The sequence below is a fragment of the Micropterus dolomieu genome, linkage group LG23, assembly GCF_021292245.1.
Source record: "Micropterus dolomieu isolate WLL.071019.BEF.003 ecotype Adirondacks linkage group LG23, ASM2129224v1, whole genome shotgun sequence".
Lineage (NCBI taxonomy): Eukaryota > Metazoa > Chordata > Actinopteri > Centrarchiformes > Centrarchidae > Micropterus > Micropterus dolomieu.
The window spans coordinates 24,980,032-25,001,204 of NC_060172.1; the positions used below are offsets into that span (position 1 = coordinate 24,980,032).

The window sequence follows — 21,173 nt, forward strand, 5'->3', positions numbered from 1 at the left end:
TACTGGGCAGTAGGCTACAGTATATTAGGTAAGCAGTGTTCCTAGCTCCAAAAAGCACTGCATTTAGACTCATTTTATTATTTAAATAACTATAGCATTTAAATTGAAAAAATTTAAATCTCAAATATTTTTTATCTTGCATTTTTATGTTTTATGTTGTGGTTGGGTTAGGGGTCGTGGCCATAACAGTCATATATCTTAATTAAACTTAAGTGTCTCCCTTTGTTGTACTATATTCTAAACACTGCCATGTCATGTGTCATTTTTAGATTATGGCTTATTGTTTGGAAGAACTTGAGTAGACTATTGAGTGTTGTCAGGTAGCCTAATTTAGGGGAAAACCTGAAAGATTCTGTAGTTGTGCTCCTCTGTTTGACAGTGTAAGTGATTTCAATAATAAACTGAATTGATTTCAAAATAAACTGAACTGAAAAACTGTAAAACGTATCTTGTATTGGATTGGATCTATGTGTTGCCACCAGTGTTGGGCAAGTTACTCAGAAATTGTAATAAATAACTAGTTACTTATTACTCCTTAAAAAAGTAATATTATTACTTTACTTATTATTACTTTACTTATTAGCGAGTGATAAAAGTAACTAGTTACATTACTTGTTACGTTACTAGTTACTTCCCAGTGCTTTCCACAGAATGACAGTGGGGGGTCTCCAGCAGGTTTAGGCCTCCAAAATTTAGTTTATTTTGCAGAAAAAGAAAGAATGAAAAAGAAAAGAAAGAAAGAAAGAAAAATAAGAAGAAAATAATTCATTTAGTTCCAATAGGGATCTCCCAAGTTTCATGCTCAGGCCCTAATAAATGAACTCATGTCTATCATTGCATTTCCAGTCTCTGTGTGTAGCTATACTGTAGGTGAGGCTATTTCAGATTTGCAGCTGGTGCTTGCATAGTAATGTACCAATAAGGAATACTAATATTTATATATTTATGTATTTTCGTAGAGATGTTTGTCTTTGTCAGCAATCTATTTGGTCCCTATGAAGAAATTTTCACTTATCTAATATTCCAATAGTTTTGACATTGCCTGCCACACAGCCTCTTTCTGGACCAATTAGGAATTAAATTTTTTGATAATAACATCTTTAAAATTTAACTTGCTCCCGTGAAGTTAATTCACTCTAGTCACTCTAGTAGAAACCAGCTGTATAGTCCAAAACATCTTAAAGCTTCAAACAGGCTTATTTGCAGCATAACAGCAGTTTATCTAATTTCATATGAGTTTGCAGAAGATATCCTTGAGCATTTACAGTGGTATTGTGATAGTTTGCTTTGAAGTTGTCATTGTCATTATAGTGAGCTAGGCCAAACCTCTCCGCCTCAGATTCCCCCTCCATAAAGGAGCCCCAGCCAACCAGTAGGAGTCGATAATGCCACATATTGGTGTTGATGGATGCTAAAGTCAGCAAAAGCAATTGCACAAGTTCACCTTTGTTTCTGCAAGCATGATAAGCTACTTGAAAAAATAATTAATTTTTTCTACTTCATATGCCAACAATGTGAATACTACATAAGGCCACTGATCCATTCAACACAATGGCTGTTCTGACAGTGATTCCTTTGCTTCTCCTCTAATCCCCGGGCACTAATCACCCCACATACCCGCCACTGTTTCCTCCTGCTGTCTTTGTCGCTGCTCACTCCTCCATCACACAAAGCGCAGTGTAGCGGTCACTAACACTTGCTTAAAGAAATAAGGATGCTGACATGTTCCTCGGTTTTTTTTTCATGTATTGGTAAACAGTTTCAGGGTCTAAGCCTTTTTTCACTGCAAGGTACACTAAAGCAAATACTACATTTAAACTGATCGCTATACCATCAACAAATAGACAAATAAATATACAGAAATAGCTTACATGCACACCTCTCGTATTTACATGTTTGTTATCTTTTAATACTGCGGGGTAGTTTATTTCTATTTATTCATTATTTAATTGTGTATTTTTTATTTAGGTCCAACAACTCTTTCATTCAGTAGAATAAGAAATGGTCAGCATATTCTTTCAACAGCACAAATAAATTATGAAAAGTGGCATAAGAAAAGGAGCAGATAATTTCATTCACATCAGATGAGTGAGCTACAATTTTAAACTCCCCAAAGAGCAAGTAATGTCTCTAACCAATAACCAATAATTTACTGATATTTTTCAAAGTACACACAATGATTTTAAACAAGTGGGTGAAACTGGCATTCAATATTATCAAGAATCATGAATAAATACAAGGATAGGAAGGAGAACTATGAACTGGATGACTGAGAACCTTCACAAACAAGGACAGGAAGCTATCCAGCCTGATAATGTCACTGGATTTCACAAATGGAAGTGAAAATAAGATGTAATAATGAAATACAAGCAAATTCACAGCTCTTATAAACTCCAGCTGTAGAGCAGAAATGCTATAATACATTCCTCATTAGCAAATGTTGAAAACACTTTTTTACTAATTGCCATACAAACAGCTATCACAACTATCAAGACAGTTCAAGGGGAACACCACAGATTTTTAAAAGGCTGTTTACAGATCTTGGGGAATACTGCATATGTGAAAAAAAGTTGTATAGCCTTTTGTGGTGCCAGAGGGGGTTCAAGTGATGTCAGTTGAGTCTGCATCAGTCTGGGTTTAAGACTGCAAGTCTTTAAATGAAAAAAATCTGAGGGCATGGCGTTAGAAAGAAGTGATCTTATCCACTCTTCATGTCTGCTCCAGGCTAGCAGTTAGAGGCTACATCAGCCTAATAGCATAAGCACCCAAATCTCCAAGCAGAACTGTCAGTGTTCAAGTTGCATTGTGGGTAATGTAAGCACAAGGTTTTGACAAGAAAGAATGTGTGCAATAAAAAAACAACATCCCTGGTTCTGCTGCATCAATCTTGACAATTAAAAAAAAAAAAAGTACATTGTGAATCAAACAATGTTATAGAGTATTTATCTTGCTTCAATTTGAAAATCATTCAAAACGTAGGCTAAACCATTATTTATGTTTATTATTATTATCAATCTTAGTATTATGTAATACTAGTGAATTTTATACACTTTAATAATAAATATTAACTAAAAAATGTAATTCAGCACTGTCTCAGGACTCAGGACTTCCACTGTAAACTGATATTCTGCTGAATAATTCATGCCACTAAAAACAAGGTATCAACCACTGTTTTTTTGTAAACAATATTTGTGTGTAGAGAAATTATTATATTGACATCATATGTATTGGGATTATATTGATATGTGGTTAAAGATTAAAATGGGTTCCTGCTGGACCGGTCCCGTGTGTGAAGTATAATTCATCTGCAGTTGTTATTGTATGATGAAAAATGCCAGTTTAGGGGGTTTTACATAATTTCATTGTCCTTCTTGCGTTAATGCAAATGTATATTGACCTATGTGAGTTCATTTTTCCAGAGCCAATCCTGCCTAAACTATGTTAACTGTGCTGTGTTATTATCGCATTGAATGAAGACGTGCAGTGAGCGTTGGCTTGTTCCATTATCCAACTTGTACAATGAAAATTGAGCAAGAAAGTCTAAAACCGGAAACAGAGACTGCTCTCCTTCAAAGTAAAATGTTCTCGTTTTTAACTGTCATTTTAAGGATAGCTAAACTTAATAAATAAACAAATAGCCTAGCCTTAATATTGAACAAAATTCATAATTGTCGTATTAGTTTTTATTATTAGGCTATACCACATTATTAGGTTTACTGTTTTGCACTGTTTACTGTGTCTACTGTGTTATAAGTTAATTTTATTTCAATTTTTAATTTTATTTTAATGTATGTTTAATGTATGCATGTTTCATATACTAATGGATACTTGAATTCCCCTTAGGATAATTAAACTATCTATCTATCTATCTATTAAATTGTCAATTGGCTCAAACACTGCAATTAGGCTATTATAGAGTGCTGTGATTCATGCCAATGAAATCATTCATTTGTCCCCACTACATTTATTTGTCCTTCATTCGTTTATTTTACATACAAAAGGAATTCTCATAAAATATGATGCCTTGTTGTGGATTAAACTAACCAACAGTTTTTAAAGTAATTTAAATCCGCTCAACCCCATATCAGCTAAACAATAAAATGCAGCTTTTACATTAAGGCATCAGTAATAATAAAACAATAGTACATAATATACATAAAATTATAAAATTATTTTTATTATAACCTTTAAATAACCAGGAGAGTCCCACTGAGATGAAGAATCTCTTTTGCGAGGGACAGGCAGCAGCAAAACACATAAGTACAGACAGATAAAACAGGATAGTGAGCTCAAATTTCAAAAAAGTAATTTTGAGTCAGCTTCACACTTTAAAAACATTTACATATTCAGGAGACTATACTATACTCTTTGGTATTTCTGCTTCAACTACAGTAAAAGATGTGTTTCTTCCCCCACCTCCTCCTCTAGAGCACAGCATGTTTTTCACACATCTGGCCTGTAGGTGGCAGTGTGCTCTGTAATTTTTGACACTCACGCTATTTGATAAGAGAGAAGAAGAAACTTCTTCCTGACTCGAAGTGAAAAAGAAAAGGTAACGTTAAGTTAGTTAACTTTTGTTCATGGCATACCTTGGACGTAAAAAGCATGTATTTATGTGATTACCAATGCGTTTACATTTTTGACCACTATAAAAGCAATGTTATCATTTTGCGTAAAACTCACGTGTCTTATTCCTGGTTTAAGCCTTCCACATTCAAAGTTATAAGCTAACGCTAGCTAACTACCTCAGCTAACGCTAAACAATAAACGCAACATAAAGTCCCGTTGACATTATTTTGTGGAGTATTATGAGGAGAGGCCGGTGTTGGTGACACAGCTGACATAGTCGGTCACTGATATATATCATGTGGTGACTTCGAGGCGGAAGAGTGAAGAAGAAATACCAAAACATGTCAAAAGTAGAACATGGAACAGTTAACGTTAGCCAAGCTTAGCATGGTCTGTCAGCCAGACAAAATGATAATGCAGCTTCAGTTTGTGACATGGTAATACCATAGACCGGATAAGTTAATACACGGGCGATATGATGATGATGATGGTGGGCAGGGTTCACGTCCAGGGCGAGCCAGAGGCGTTCAACCTGTTACTAAAATTTTAGATAATTAACGCACCTCCAGTTAAGATGAGGAAGAAACATTCATTTACATGCTGTGTAATCTGAGTGGAATAAGAACTTGATTACATGTACATTCAAAAAAGATAATTTGTTGAAGTGGTTTCTCTCAAAGGGGGTAACTGAAATTGTGTTACAGGATAAGGGATAGACTCATCATGCAAAATGAAAACAACTCTTATTACAACATGAAATGATAATGCATCAAGTTTACAACAGCATCACAACATTTTAAATGTTCATCTATCAAACACAAAACCCAACATGAAAATGTGCATCTTAGAGTAACGCTTGACTGTAAAAGGCAGAATGGTGATATGCCATATTGTATTATGTTATGTTAATTTTTCTCTACCATCTCTGACATTAAAGTAAATACAGGATGCTGTGTTTAAATGTAAGAATTTAACAGTTGTGTAAATTAAAATATTGAGCTAAAGCAATCATAATATACTGCAATAGAGAATGTCAAAACAGAGTACAGTCTTGTAATGTTATCAGATTTGATTGCCAAAGACATTTAATGGCAATTTACAAGACATTTCTATTACCTTGCATGTAATTTTCTTTTGACAAGGTAATGCAGTTTTGTTGTGCAGACACAGGCCGCTATTTACTGCTACTTAACTGAACAAACCTGAAACTCTGGTCTGGTGTCAGGTTCGTTATACGCCCAGATAAAGAATGTGAAAGCTGATATATTTTTTCATGTTTTTTCTTCTGCAGGTACGGACAGGTTACTGTTCTGAGATACCACCTCTGGGTAAACAAAAGGGGATCTCGCCTGTTGTCAATGGCTGGCCCTCTTGATGACATGATGGGCGACTTTGAAATAGAGATGATGGAAACAGTGTCAGGCAGCTCTTCCCCTGGGGATGCAGTGTCTGGTAGAGGTCCAGACATTGCGTCTGTTGAAGATGACGGGCTCTACTACATCCCTGAGAGAAGACCTTCTCTGGACCTGGGACCAAGTCCAATGGATATCAGCCAGTGGTACTGAGATGTTTTACTTCCTGGCCCTAAGGGTCCTCTCACTGACTGTAGAGTGGTAACTGTGGGTTGTTTTGTTATGGCAAATAGTGAAAACATATCCAAAGTAGAACAATTGCGACTAGTCTTATCAGTACAGAGTGAAATGAATATCACTACACCTTATGTGTAACTACAAGGGTGGTGTGGCAGCTCAGCAGCTTCCCCTAGTGGGCTGATTGGAGAACTTATCTGTAAGTCTTTTTACAGCAGTCTGTGTGCCAGGTATGAGGTGGTTATCTTTACCTGTCTGTATCTGTTGCTGTATGTTAACGGTTATCTCCCCAGTTTTCACAGAAAGATAAGATGCGTCATTACTAAAGCCTAAGTGTTCACATAACCCATCATCCCCCCAAAAATACCTGTCAAAAACGACAATATTCAGAGTTCTAGCAGAATCAATACACAGCCAAGCTAAAGAAAAATAATTAAATAAATAAAAATACAAAGTGGGGTTGAGTTCATGCTTGTCCATCAGCCTTCATAAGTCCTTGTGGTCCTCAGTTCAAATGCCAAAGACTTGACTTGATACTGCTTGAGAAGAAGCGCTAAGCTTAAAATGGGCTGCTTATCTGGCAAGTACTACGGAAGCCGGTTATTGCTTGTTATTCGGCCACTAAGTAATAAACAGACATTCATTCTGCCATCCTTCTTTTTTTTTTCCTCAGGCATCACGTGGACCAGGCCTTATCTCCAGCTCTGAGCTACTGGTCAATTACAAGTGAGTCGGACTTAAACAACATGAATGACGAAGATGCATCCTCCACGAGGTACAAACCACACAAAGTATTCAGCAAAACTTAAATCAATATATAAATTCATGCATTCATCACATTAAACCCAGGAAGCAGCTGTGCTTGTAATGTGTGCCTTTCAATGTACTGTGCCTTGTTGTTAGTCAATTAGTTACACTGAATATAACTCAAGCCCACTTGTCATCCTGGTTTTAGGGTCCAGCTGAACAGAGCAGATTCCTACTCTAGCTGCTACTCACTGGACAGTGACGATTGTGAAAAGAGAATTCCCAAGTAAGAAATACACCCATGGCGTGGCACTGAACATGTTAGTGTGTGTGATTACATACTAGATTGAAAATATGTTTAAATCTCTCCACTGTGGTCTCACCAGGGTTACAAGCAAAGATGATTCTGCCCCAGAGCCTTCTGACACACCTGAGTTAATCCAAGACTCAAATGAGGTTAGGCATCCTTCTCTGACAGTGGCATTCACTTTTAAGGTCAGTTTGTGTTCCCCTTTTGCCTTTATCAGTTTTAAAAGACATTAAGTAGAACATGTCCTGTAGTTGAAAAGAACTGCACTGAATGTTATCCTTCCTTTGGAATCAGGCTATTAGTAAAACCCTTGGGAAGCTGTCAGTGGGAGACATTCAGAGGTTCAAGATGATGCTGTGGAAGCGTTACCCACAGTCATTCAACACTCCTCCCCAACGCATGGACATGGTGGACCTTGTGGACCGCTTGCTCGAGTGTTACCACCTGGAGGTATCTTTGCAGATCACCAGAACCCTTCTTGAGGAAATTGGGCTAAAGAAGATGGTTGATTATCTTCAGACATTGTGTATCAGAAGTAAGTAGCCTGTTTTAGGGTTTATTACTGTTAATTTAATCCCAACAAAAGGGATGGATAATATATTTACACAAGGAGATAATAGTCAAAGTGCCACAAAGACTTTTACTTTGTCTGTTTTAAATGAAAAGCCGCCCTTTTCACTGTCAGTTTGAACCAAATAACATATATTTACATGCACTTTTTTTCCAGACGAAGTACGCTACGATTTAAGCGAGACTCTGAAGAGGAAAATATGTGAGGAATTGTCCTCACAGGAAGAGAAGAGGCCCTTTGATGATGTCTTTACTAATCTCTACATAACCTCAACCTGTGATAATGGCCCAAATATTGAACATGAGGTCATGACCATAGAAAAGCTTGACAGCAACCGGGAAGAAGCGAAGCTGCTTTCTACAAAGGATATTTTGAGCGCTGAAAGGCTGGAGAACTCAAATTTAAAGTTTATTTTGGTCACGGGAGTGGCAGGGTCAGGGAAGTCTATGGCGGTCAGAAGATTAATCCTCGATTGGATTGAAGAGCGGTCCCACCAACACGTGTCTTTCTTGTTTCCTTTGCCGTTCAGAGAACTCAAACAGTTTGAGGATGGTAAGATCTCCCTGATGGAAATAATACAAAAACTCTACCCAGAAACAAAGAAACTGAGGGATGAGGATTATAGATCCGACGACTGCAAAATAATGTTTGTCTTTGACGGTCTGGACGAGTACAACGGGACGCTTGACTTTCAAAACACTGAGCTTCTCGGTGACCACACAGATTCCACCACCCTGAATGTCATCGTGGTCAACCTCCTCAGAGCGAGGCTGCACTACCGCGGCCTCTTCCTGGTCACTTCTCGGCCACAAGTGAAGCGCTGCGTTCCCTGGGACACGCATTATGATGAGATAGACGTGCGTGGTTTCCTTGACCCTGAAAAGGACGAGTACTTTAGGAAGAGATTTCAGGACCCGGATCAAGCAGCAAGAGTTATTGCATATATCAACTCTTTCAAAACCCTCCGCATCATGTGCCACCTGCCCTTGTTTTGCTCACTGGTGGCTGATGAGTGCCAGCACATATTTAGGTCAAAGGGGACAGAGGCTGAGCTGCCCAGCAGCATCACCTACATGTACACAAAGCTGCTGCTAGCACTCACACGTCACCATCGCAGATTAAGAGCTCCAGATCTTACCAAAGATAAAGAGATAGACTTCCTCATGAAACTTGGAAGGTTGGCCTTCAACATGCTGGAACAAGGCCAGTTTAAGATCACTAAATCCGACTGGAAAGAGGTTGAAATCTGCGAGGAGGCAGTGGTTTACACTGGCCTGTGCACACAGTACATCACAAAGCCATTTGTCTTGTTTCATGAGAAAGTCCTCAGCTTTATCCACCCTACCATGCAGGAGTACCTGGCTGCCCTTTATGTGTTTCTCTCCTTTAGAAACCAGGGGAAGAACATTTTTGAGCAGCAACTGAAAAACAAGGTCAAAGGGATATTCAAGGGGCCCAAGGTGATGGAGCTGTACAAAAGTGCAGTGGAGAGAAGCCTGCAGCGTGAGGATGGCAAACTGGACATTTTCCTGCGATTCCTGTTTGGAATGACACTGAAGACCAATCAGGATCTTCTCCAGCCATTCTGCACGTCTTCTGTAAAGTGGCCAACAGTCACTGAAGATGCTGCTGCCCTCATCAGGAAGAAGATCAGAGAAAATCCGATTCATGGCAGGAATGGCAACTTGCAGTGCTGCCTGGAAGAGCTGGGTGTGCGAGCGTCAGAGGCAACATCCAGTTGAGCTGCTCCGTGCACAAAATAAATGTCAAGGCTTCCACTGAATTCCACTAGGAAGAAAACTGTTCAAATGCCTGTTGGAGAAATATGTTTCTCCTGTTCAACCAACATATGCACTAATTGAGTGTTAGAGCCAAGCATGATCACTTCTGTTCCACAGTAACACTGACGTGGAAACACTCTCTTAGGCTAATGGGGATGGTTTGATTTGATGTGTGTTAATATGGATTTACAGAAGCTGAGAGATATTAAGGAGCCTTGTTTTGTAATTGTTTTTACATTATGAATACATTAATTATTGCAAACGTTGCCACCTTTCTACTGTTGTGCTTGATATGACTTATTCAAAAAGCTTTAACTGCACTACTAACACTATCATGTGGAATTTGACTCCTGAGTCATAGTATTATTTCAAATATGTAAAAACTAAATTATTTTGCACTTTTAAGTTTTGTAGGTTAATTATTATTGCTTGCTGGATGCATGCATTAATTGTTTTGGTAAGTAATGCAGTACTTAATTGAAGAACGGAAGTTATGTGTTGTTTATCCTACACAGCAAAAAAGTATATGTACTCTAATCCTGGTAGTTTACAATCAGTGCCATATATTGAAGTGTTAATCTCTGTGCATGTAATGAAAGTACTGACAGTGATACTCGTTGAGGGGAAAAGGAGTTCTGTGTGAAATAAATGACCCGATTTACAATAAATCTCTAGGCAACTGCATGGTGTGGGAGTGAATTGATTGTTTCATAGTGGAGTCTCAAAAATATACAAATTTAAAATCACCAGCAAACAGACAAATGATACACAAGCATTGCAAATAACTGTTACAATATTCTTCATACAACCTGCAGTCCATAGATAGTGGTAGTCATCTAAATATCAGTAACAGAGTTTACTACAATTGTAACAAAGGTGTGTTCAGTTCCATGTAAAATGTTGCCTCTGGGTGTTGTTTCCTTGGATAAAGCAGGGGTCTTCAACATACTGCATCAAATTCATGTTAGGAGAGCGGGTAATAATATCTTTAAGTTATTTCCTCATACTTTTTCCTTCCTCAAAGAACAGAAGATACATTTTAACACCAGTTGTCTTACTGAAGGGAAGCCATCAAAGAATAATTATGTGCTATTGTGGAACTAAATGTACCCCTTTCTTAATCCAACTTTTTTTTGGCATAATTCTCCCATCTTACAGTATAATATATAATAATACATTCACAGATAATGTCGACTCTTGTCATAGATGAGTTGGTTTAAAAGTGACACAAGGTTCAGAAAATTCCACTTTTTTACTACAGTAACATTCAGTGTTTTCTTCTTTTCCCTACAATACAATCACGCCTTGCTGCTGCTAACATTGTGTGCTTGTGGGCCGTTCCAGCAGGGTTCGTCACAACACAGGTGAAGGTGGATTTGAGGTCCTCCGATGTGACATTCTTTAGCAGCAAACTCCTCTGTAGGATTGTACCCCCCTCTAACGTTGATCTAAAACAAACATTACAGTTCAGCTGCAGGTTGGTTTCTAACAACCTGGTTGGATCTAACATCAGGCATTATTTTTTTCTCGTTCTGACAGCAGTCTGCAGAACCATTTGAAGACAAGAATACAAAGTTGTGTATTGACAGTTGCACTTAAAAGGCTAAAATTGTATGCTCTGTGAAGGTAATACTCACTCCTCTGATTCTACCAGTCTTTCACTGCTGAGCGTGTCTTCAGGGAAGGAGCCATTGACGAGCCAGTAGATGATTGCCGAATCATCACAATTTGCAAAAGCTTCACAGTGAAGAAACAGCGGGTCACCTGTAAGGCAGACGTATTTACAGCATAGGTTCGATAAAAGTAGGGGGACCCTTTAAACTATCCTAAAAAGCCCCCTGATCCATTAACAGGTTACACACAATACACACAATAACAGAAAACACTTGATAGCTGGTGGTCATTTCTCTAAGTGGTAGCCTACCTGGGTGAGCTTTGATGTGGACGCGATGTGGCCCAATGATCTCTGGAGCTCCATCCTCTGAAACTGAAGAGCAAATTTAGGTTAGGATAAAAATCTAATGACATCAAAATGCAGCTGTCACCCACAAAACATACTGTACCTGGAAATCCATCTGCAAACAGCATACACAGCGATCCCAAGACTGCTGCAGAAATACATATTCACAACCAATGCCATAATACAGTGGAAATTACAGCTTTAGTATGAAGTATTATTACCTTTTACGACAGACAGCTTCATACCGAATCCTCCAGTGACAGCTTTGTGCGGTTGACTGCTGGTTGGGACTGCTATATGAACAAAATTCACTTCCCTAAACCAAAATAACACGCATCAAGCGTGGACACAGTCCGTGGGGATTTCTGAAACTACCCACTCATGGTGAATTTCCTCACAAAGCAGGTCAACCTCTTGTTCTTGGTAAGTTGCTCACACACCCCTATTGTTAAATAAATTATGCATGCTGACTAAATCATAGCGGATTCCAGTTATAGCTTTATTTGCATAAACCTCAAAGACCGATGGATAAAGCATCTCCACACCATTTGAACCATGGTACATTTATTAACGGATCTTGATCAAAACATTGACAACAAAACAAAATGATCTTGGTATATCATATAGTCCCTTTACTGTGCTAGTTAGACGCGAGGTCTGACTAGAGGACAATTGGCATTATGTGGCTGTGACCAGTAAATGCAAACCCCCCCCAAACCCAACCATCACCCTTCCAGTAACTTTGGACTACAAAATCTAAATGTAAGAAAATGGGACCGTGGATTGAACAGATCACACAAAAATAAGACTGGCACCATCAGCACTCTCATTTTTCTTTCTCACTGAGTTAAAGGATCATTCTGGGATTCAATTTCAATTTAATAACACTTAAATGTTCACCAACAAAAAGTTTAAAAAAACAATTCACTTACCTCTAACAGAATCTAGCCATGCAGATAATTTGGGTTTTGTATCTGGCCAGACATCCATCTCTAAAATTTATCCTGCCATCCCAATAAAAAAATAAGGTAATAAGGTAAATTACATTTTGTTGGCGGTGCTCACAGCATTGAAAAATGTCCAGGCCAATGTGTCACTCCAGAAACTCAGAATAATCCACAGAACACACTCAAAGGTTCCACAGGGACCAAAACTATCTCCATGGCTACATAACACTGTGAGAAAATGTTTTGTTCTTTTTGTAATGTAGAAGAGAGGTCAGATATTTTAAATGATAAAAAATAAACCAGAAGGCTAAAGGTCAAAGCAAATGACAATGAGCATATTTTGAAATCAGGCAAGTCCCATCGTCCAATTAGCACTTTCCCCCCCCCCCCCCAATGATGACGCCTCCGCTCACATGGTGCATGACTGCTTATGAAACTCTCCCAGAGGTCACTAAAGTTCAAAATATGGAAACAACTATACATGTGATTACATTAAATGACACCAGAGGAGGTCTGCGTTCATGTACTTTGGAGGCACAGGGGGCGATGACGTGTGTTGATTTCCATTCAATATTTATTACTCAGCCATCAGACATGAGGACGAAAAACTGCAGCATGATCCTTTAACTGAGTATTAACAAACACTCTAGACATAAATTAGAAAAAAGCACCTCTCTAATGATTTTGACAACCGCTTTACTAGGCCATAAGATGCACAAACCAATTATTAAGATGTAACGCTGTGTGAAGCTAATCCTGGGAAATTGACAGACACCCAAAATCAGATTACTGATAAAATTCAAATAAATCGTAAATACAGATATGTGCCTATAAATATATACAAAAAAGTATAGACACTTTTTTATTGGTGTTTTAGTTCAATGTTAGGCCCTCAGTCTTTTGAGCCAGTGCATATCTTCTCCATGTGGTGTGTATGTCCATTTCTGACAGTCGCAGGTCACTCCAGACCCAGGATGTAGTTAATACCTTGCACAAATCCAATAATAACAGGCTGCCAGGCCACCAAGTACCGAAGCCAGTCTAAAAGTTGTCCATACATGACATGTGGCCTCTCCCAGCTAAAACAAAATAGGTTAAAGAAAAAAAGCTTCAACAATCAAAAAAGGTTAATACATGGGTGCCAATATAAAGCCTTAATAACATATACAAGTGATGGCACATGGCCAAGAGGAGTTACAAACTGCTTTCAGGTTTCTGTGAAGGTTTTTTTTAATGTGCTACACAGTTGCACATTGGACACAGTCGTCTGATCCATAAAAAGGAACAGGAAGGTAGGTATACAACCTATAAATGTTTCATATCTCCTTCCAAATAGCCTGCTATGAGTCGCCTGAAAAATTCACCTAAACTTCCTCGGTTACAAGAAACATGTCTTTCTCCTGTAACTTGCATGACTGGGTTTCGTAAATGTTGGTCAGCTGTCAATGTGGAAAATGTCCAATTTAAGTTTGTACCTGAAGGTACTTATCTGTCCTCTTCCATGAGGTGTTTAAAATGTTTTTATATCCTCTTATACTATCAGCACTCCTATATACAGAGTATACTGTCTGCGCACTCACATTGCACATAATACCAATTAACTGTTTATATTATTTAGAGCGAAAGAACAGTGAAATAAAGCACCACAGAAAGAGACAGGAGGCTCACACATGTGAGGACTCCAGAATAAAAAGGATACGGGTTACTGAACATCCTCTTCAGATCCACCTTCTCTTTGCAGTATGGGCACATCTGCTTCTTCCCGACAATACACCATCCTCTTATGCAGAACTCGTGGAACCTGGATGTGGAGTTAAGGCTTGGCACGGCAGAAGTTGTAATGGCCCTAAATGTAATGCCTTTGGAAATGGCAGCTTATTGTTGAAATATGAAAATGTATTATATTTGTAGCCATTGTGCATCAAGCTGCCTAATTTAACCAAGGCAAGAAGACACTCCACGTTTGCATTTAAGATATTTGTTTTGTTACAATGTTCATGAGGTTCGACTATTATAAAGAATAACTAAACACATGTGGAGAGAACATGCCAAACAAATAAAGATAAAATGCAGCCTACAATATTGTAATGCATTGAAAAGTTGTTTTGTGTTTTGCCTACATGTTTCAATAAAGTTATATCAGTGCCAAAACAATATCAGCCAACATCATTGGCCTGTTGATTTAAGATTTTTGATTATTATTTATCACAGCATGCATTTCTCTATACTGATATGTTAACAGGGAATTATGTCTTTTTTATTTTGATGTAATTCAATTCAACTGTTCAAGAGAAGGTTTGAAAGCACCAAACTGAAAACCAGCAAGCTTAACAATAGGTTGGAAATCTACACATGAAAAATAACAAAAACATAACATCCCAGTGCCACAAAAGAAGGTTACATGTTATTTACAGTGTGCAAGCAGCAGAAGAAAATCATGAGGGAAGTAAAGTGCGTTCAGATAAACAGACGTCGTACCATCAACAGTCTGATATAAAGGTCAAGTTAACCCAATTTCCCATTGGCCTGCTGGGTTAGTACATGATACAGTTCCGACACAAACCCGTGATCATACATTTTATAGAAATGAAGTACTCCATTATGCAGCTGAACTTCTCTTTCACTGATAAATGAGATAACAGCATGACCAGCATCAACAAAATCGCACAAGGAGGATACACATGGTTGCAGGACAATCTGTACGTGTTTTCAATAATTCCCTCCTCACTGACATCGACGAGGATGGGCTGACCACACACTGCACAGATATTATCAGAGAGGTGTTTGGTTGGCATGCCAGATGCACTGTAAAACTGGAAAAAAAAGAGAGAGAAAACTGTCAAAATTACATTTTAGCATACATTTACCTCTAAAAGGGTACAGAGACATACAGTGTCTGCACACAGTCTACTTACCCCAACGGTTGAAGCCATGAAGTCCGCACACATCTCTGCAAAGTCCCTTCCTAGGACCCCATAGTACAGCCCGTAGAATAGCAGTGAAACACCAAAGTCCATTGCATCCTCTGGCTTTATCCTGGACAGATAAGGCACTGTATGGGAATCACGGCTCAGGTGGTGTTCAACATCAGCTTGTATTTAATGCATAAAACAGATTGTCTGTTTTATATTTTCAGTCAACAGCAAAGTTTACAGTTTTTAGAAGACAACATGAATGTCTTTTAAAATTCTAGCATGTCGATGGCAAGCTAAAATTATATATATTATATCTATATCCCCCTGTACACTGTAACATCAGCTAGGAAGATTATAATGATCACAAATGACCCTGTTTTGAATTTAGCACTATGAAAAAATCACACATATGTAACATTAATATATTTACTTTGAAAACTGCCAATATAGAACTGAAGTAAAGTCGGGAAAGGTGCTACAGTGCTAACCAATTCAAAGATGCGGCCTTGCTAAGCTAATGTAATCATTACCAAGCTTGTTAAAAGTTCCTTATCAATAAATCAACTGACGGCTCAGTAGCTACATGACCTGTAAACAGCACCACTTTGTTTATTCAGACTTTTCACAAATACAGTACATTGGAATCGGGATGTATGTCGCCCAAAGATGCCAAATGTTTGTTTCCATCTACGGGTTTTTTTTACTTGTTGTTTTCAGCTGGAATAAGCAACTTCCACTTCTTTCTGTAGACTTCGTGTCTGAAGTGCTTCATCTGTGTTGTTTGTTCAAGTATCTGAATCATAGGTCTGAATAAAAGTTTTCTTTGTAGTGATCCCTCTGAAAAGGAAGTTGCTGTATTTCACTGCAAATGATAATATCTTACAGTGACAATGTTTTTTTTTAACTTATCACAGGGTGTTTACTTTACTTGTCATACGACCAGTTTACTTTTAAACACGTACACCTGAGGTCAACTAAGGATTATGTCAACACCACGAAGTAAAAGAGCGTTTGCTCATTTTTCTGATGAAGTCAGTAAGTTGAGCTCTATAATCCTGCTAGATTCTGGAGTGCTTCGATGCATAACAGCGACAAGCAAACAACCATTGAGCCCGATTATAAAAAAATTTTACAAATAAAATTTAAAAAAGACAATCAATTAGTGACTCAGATGAATGGTGAGAATAGTGGTTATCAAAGGGGGTGGGGAAAAAAAGGCAAAACATCATCATTTAGTGACGCTACATGTGGGACAGAGACCAGGAAGAAACTCTCCTTTTTCAATGAACTTTAGACATTTGGGATATATATTCCTGAAATGGCAAGCTGGAAAATATGACTAGTCTGGTCAAAAGCAGCCTACAGTTTGAAGGATTATCTTTTGAATGGTGAAAGTCAATATGCACTAAATGTGTTGGCTATGGTAAAGGGTAATTTTGTACCACTGATGTGACAATTCATACCTGAATATTAGGTTTATACCAAAAAGTGTAAACATGACGACACTGTAGCCAACTATTCCTGTGGCATAGCTGATCTTGTAGAGAAGGAGGAACCACTTATACACCAACCTGCAGCAGCCAATGAGAAGGAATATGTCAGAGTATGTTATGGACAGTCCAGTCCGCAGTGATGTAAAGGGAGATCTCTTAATTTACAGGACATGGTTAAGTGTGAATGATGGCTATACCTCGGTGTGGTGCAGGCCAGCGGCTTGCGAGTGGCACGGAAGGAGATGTACGCTGTGATGACAGAGAAGATAAACCACGTGGTCAGGAACCTCCACCAGTGAAGTTTGGTAGTAAAGTAGAGAGGAACTACCCACATCTGGAATAGAGTCACCAGCTACAAGACAGCAGAGCGTACATGTTAGAAGATGCACGTACACCAGGGATAAAATTCACACATTATGTAAACATAAAAGCACCACTGACAAGACTTCATTTTAACATAGTTTGGGACGAGAAGGGATCTGCCATACTTCTCCTTATTTGAAGAAACAAGTGTTGATATGCCAGCACATGGATATTAAAATAAAATAAAATGTAGACTTGTGAGAGACAACACGTTCTCTTATGACCTCCTTCCCCCATCCCTGCAAAAACATAACCCTAAGTGACATCTGAAATGTATCTTTATCCAAAACATACAAAGAGTCTTCACATGATGGTATTTGCAAACACTGCAGCTTCCACCGTTTTGCTTGTGTGTCTTACATTGTATGACTTTGGGTGTCTCTGTTTCCACTGCACGAGGACTAGCTGGGCAACGACAAGGGTGACTATGAGGATCAGCACCATCTCTGCGTGCATGGCCTCATGGCCTTTGTGTTTGGCATGCATTCTTGCATGCTCCACCCTGTTAAAAAAAGAGGAACATGCTCATCTTACATAGCTAGGAGTAACACTATTTGTTGTTTAATAACAATGCAGGATAGGCGTGCCCATTAAAGGTGCACTGTAAAGGTCTGCACACTGGTGTCTCTTAATGGCAATGACTGTGAACTGTTTGAATCAAACTTCAATACCCAGAAATCATTTCAGAGAGAAAATAATCATATCATATATGTTAAAAAATTAAATGCATGATTCATTAAAAGTGTGGCAAAGATACTAACCTCCACTTGTCTTCTGGTGAAAGCTTGGACACATCGAACTAAAGAAAGGAAAAGACAACATAAAGACAATTACTGTTGACACTTTACCAAATACGCAGCTGAACAAAATAATTAAATCATAGATTAGCCATTTTGAGGATAATTAAACACATCAAAATATAGGGAGGGGGCACAACTGTAGTGTATGAAGCAGAGTGCATTGTATAAACCAAATATTTTCATTCATTTATTTTAATTTGAACACAGAAAAAATAATATAATTTGTCCTTCTAACATAGACTCTGATCATTTGTACTAAGCAATGAGATATGTTGAAGATCTAAAAAATACCAAATAAAAAGACAGAAGTCACAACTGATTACTAAAAACAACACCTGATACCAAGCTACTCTGTCAAGCATCACTTCTCAAACAGTTGGTTTATAACCACTAGAACCCTTTGCATTAAGGCTGAACAATTAATCTAATTTTTAAATTGCAGGAGGCGCAATATTTGTTAAGGTGATGTGTGTCAAAAATACAATTTTATATTAAATATTGTCAAGCTGCAGAGATGTCCTGGCTCACACATCATATTCTGGAGACTCAAGAAAACATCTTTGTTTGGTACAAATCCCTGCAACAATCATACCATAACTAATTTTAATGTGTTTTCAATTAATATTAGAATAATTGCAAATCACATTGCAATTGCATTATCAGTCATTCAGCCCTATCTTAGGTCACATTCCAATTACAAAGCCACTAAAATAACTATATGTATATAGTTGTATACTATAACTATTACATGTAACTTTGTTTGTGCAGCAAAATGAAAAAAAAAGTTTGTTACAGTACCTCCCAACATGTTGCTGGGCTCATTTAGCTACTTTATGACTGAAAGCAAGAACTGATGCAAGTTATCTTCTTAGTAGATATTCCTATCTGTCAAAAACGCAAATAAAGTAAGTATGACAGGGGCTACGCTATAAGCTACGGGGACTAGTAAGTTAACTAACTTACGGCTCAAATGACTGTAATATTTTTGTTGTTGACACCAGTTGTTGTTTGAAACTTTATAAACCACAATCAGATGAACAAGCAGTGAATATTAACAACATCACAATAAAATTATATGTACTAACAGACAAAGCAATACATAAAATGTAAAGACTAAGCAAACCGGGACAAATAAAATACAAGTACAAAACAGTAAAACAGACGACAACAAAAATACGATGTGCAAAAAACTAAAACAGCGTATTGGGAAGATATAAAGTAAATTTACAATTTTAAAATAAAAAGTACAATTTAGAAACTGCTGACACCAGTTTAACATTTATGTTTGTAGATTGAAATAACGTTACCACAGGAAGTAATTTGCTTGCTTCCCCTGACTTCACACTGATGAACCGGCAATACATGCCCTTTGACCTGTTCAGCCACATCATCTTTAAATTATTTATAGACATAAGTTAACAAATTAAACAACTTTAAATGCAGCAATGGGCACATGACCGTGGAAAAGGGATATAATTAATGTTAACTTTATTTTAAAGAATAACATCTGCCAACTAGCCAAGTTACATTTGAGCGTAAGCCGGCTAGCTAGCTAGCTTAGCATCGTTAAATGGCTCTCAGGGCGTCTCTCGCTCGCACGGTTGTTTTGTTGAACGCAGAAAAATCATTTACGTTCAATGCTTGGTAACAGATGGCTAAACAGTGGCTAACGTTAGCTGCTTACGTTAAGCTAAACCCCAGCAACGTTAGCCGACACATATTCCAAGTTGGCAACTTGCACCCCAGTATAAACTCACCCATCTATTTTATCTGTCATAATACCTCGGTTTGGCCGATTTATCTCACCTGATTTGGTACATCGTGATGCTCCAGTCCATGGTCGTGCTCTACACCATCAACCTCCACCTCAAACACCCCGGCCATCTTCGGAGTGCTACCTTACCGTTCCGGGTCCATTAGCATTAGCATCAAACTTGCGTACGTCACATCCGGCCTCGTTCGGCTTTGTTCCCCTTCAAAATAAAGTTCGGGGAAAAATGTAGGTCAAATATTAACCTATTGACAGTACTAAATGTTGGATATTCAACTCACCGCTATGTTCTCGACATTTAGACAGAGCTATTTACTGATTAACTTATCAAACTGGATATTCTTGTGAGATCAAACTGACATGTCAATCAAAATGAGGTGCTGAACATAAATATCACTAAGATCAGTATCAGAATTAGCGTTAATGGCCAGGTATTTGACTTTGGATTGTACGTTGCTCTCAATGTACATACACAGGAGAGCATAAACAAACAAGCATAGACATTTATCTGGTTGTAAATAATTATTATTGATTGTATAGTGTATTAATACTTCCACAATACTGCATCTATTCTTTCAATTTCCTTTGTGCTGCTATGTCGACTAACATTTCTCCTATGGGGGATTAATAAAGTTATATTTTATCTTATCTTAAACCAAAAGGCTCAGGAAGGAGCAGACTCAGACAGAGTGTGCAGAACACACATACACTATAAACAAAAACGACAACAACATCTGTAGGCAGCGAGACAGCAAGCCAATAGTGAAGTGAGAGCATAGTTTAAAGGATTCTGGAATAAATATTTTTGTTCAGTATATACCATATATACAATATACAGTACTGAATTACAAAAGTGACAAATAAATAAGAGGCGTTAAACAGTATCCAGGTGTATTTATACACATTACTGTTGTGTTATTAAGTTACTGTGTAACTAAATTACAAATTTACTATGTCATTATAAAGGAATTGTTCCTGAAATTGTGTGTCAGCTGAATTTTGTGTGCGATATACTATTGCTTGTCAAATGTGTTTACAAAAACATTCCTAACTTAAATACACTGCAGTTTCCTGACGTCTTGCACGTGATAGTGAACTATCAAAGTTTAACTCGTCATATTTGTAGCACATTATGTTTAAATTGCAGAGATTGTGTATTGATATAATCTTAAAATGTATTAGTGTAGTTTTCAAGCATACAATTATGTGAGTCACACATTGTAGTCTAAGGTCACACCTTGTTTATAACTTAAGTGGCATTCATATGTGGTTGTTAGGGCGTTATTGTCATTTGTATTTCTCAACAAACAACCTAGATAAAGCAGATAATTACATGTTATGAAACCTGTTGTTTGAG

General features: G+C 37.8%; 3 protein-coding genes across 8 annotated transcripts; 1 reads left to right on the forward strand and 2 right to left on the reverse strand.

The window, feature by feature from the left end:
- The first annotated feature begins 4,470 nt into the window (after window positions 1-4,470).
- On the forward strand, window positions 4,471-10,249 carry nlrc3l1 (NLR family, CARD domain containing 3-like 1). The gene is made up of 7 exons (XM_046039110.1): window positions 4,471-4,552; window positions 5,861-6,127; window positions 6,832-6,933; window positions 7,114-7,191; window positions 7,292-7,400; window positions 7,510-7,750; window positions 7,943-10,249. The coding sequence occupies exons 2-7, from the start codon at window positions 5,928-5,930 to the stop codon at window positions 9,526-9,528; spliced, it is 2,316 nt and encodes a 771-aa protein (XP_045895066.1). The 5' UTR covers window positions 4,471-4,552; window positions 5,861-5,927; the 3' UTR covers window positions 9,529-10,249.
- Window positions 10,250-10,800: 551 nt separating this feature from the next.
- On the reverse strand, window positions 10,801-12,584 carry LOC123962781 (interleukin-18-binding protein-like). Of its 6 annotated transcripts, none has more exons than XM_046039113.1 (6): window positions 12,460-12,578; window positions 11,749-11,820; window positions 11,631-11,672; window positions 11,492-11,554; window positions 11,205-11,331; window positions 10,801-11,015 (listed from the first exon to the last, which is right to left on the reverse strand). In XM_046039113.1, the coding sequence occupies exons 1-6, from the start codon at window positions 12,515-12,517 to the stop codon at window positions 10,835-10,837; spliced, it is 543 nt and encodes a 180-aa protein (XP_045895069.1). In that variant the 5' UTR covers window positions 12,518-12,578; the 3' UTR covers window positions 10,801-10,834. The 6 variants fall into 6 exon arrangements, with proteins under 6 accessions (XP_045895069.1, XP_045895068.1, XP_045895073.1 ...); XM_046039112.1 differs by having other exon boundaries at window positions 11,631-11,675; XM_046039117.1 differs by having other exon boundaries at window positions 11,631-11,675; window positions 11,749-11,843; window positions 12,460-12,531.
- A 446-nt stretch (window positions 12,585-13,030) lies between these two features.
- Window positions 13,031-20,005, reverse strand: rnf121 (ring finger protein 121). Its single transcript, XM_046039111.1, has 9 exons — window positions 19,852-20,005; window positions 18,007-18,044; window positions 17,606-17,747; window positions 17,080-17,234; window positions 16,853-16,960; window positions 15,390-15,510; window positions 15,154-15,287; window positions 14,174-14,275; window positions 13,031-13,553 (listed from the first exon to the last, which is right to left on the reverse strand). Exons 1-9 carry the CDS (start codon window positions 19,927-19,929, stop codon window positions 13,433-13,435), a joined length of 999 nt encoding a protein of 332 aa, XP_045895067.1. The 5' UTR covers window positions 19,930-20,005; the 3' UTR covers window positions 13,031-13,432.
- Window positions 20,006-21,173: the final 1,168 nt, after the last annotated feature.

Coding starts and splice junctions, on each gene's coding strand:
- nlrc3l1 (XM_046039110.1), top strand. CDS start 5,928: ATGGCTGGCCCTCTTGATGACATGATGGGCGACTTTGAAATAGAGATG. Junction 6,934..7,113: donor GAAGATGCATCCTCCACGAG/GTACAAACCACA, acceptor TCCTGGTTTTAG/GGTCCAGCTGAACAGAGCAG. Junction 7,751..7,942: donor TCAGACATTGTGTATCAGAA/GTAAGTAGCCTG, acceptor CTTTTTTTCCAG/ACGAAGTACGCTACGATTTA.
- LOC123962781 (XM_046039112.1), bottom strand. CDS start 12,517: ATGGATGTCTGGCCAGATACAAAACCCAAATTATCTGCATGGCTAGAT. Junction 11,676..11,748: donor GAAGCTGTCTGTCGTAAAAG/GTAATAATACTT, acceptor GTATTTCTGCAG/CAGTCTTGGGATCGCTGTGT. Junction 11,016..11,204: donor AGACTGGTAGAATCAGAGGA/GTGAGTATTACC, acceptor TGTTTGTTTTAG/ATCAACGTTAGAGGGGGGTA.
- rnf121 (XM_046039111.1), bottom strand. CDS start 19,929: ATGGCCGGGGTGTTTGAGGTGGAGGTTGATGGTGTAGAGCACGACCAT. Junction 17,748..18,006: donor TCACCAGAAGACAAGTGGAG/GTTAGTATCTTT, acceptor TTTTTTTAACAG/GGTGGAGCATGCAAGAATGC. Junction 15,511..16,852: donor GGTATAAACCTAATATTCAG/GTATGAATTGTC, acceptor TTATCTGTCCAG/GATAAAGCCAGAGGATGCAA.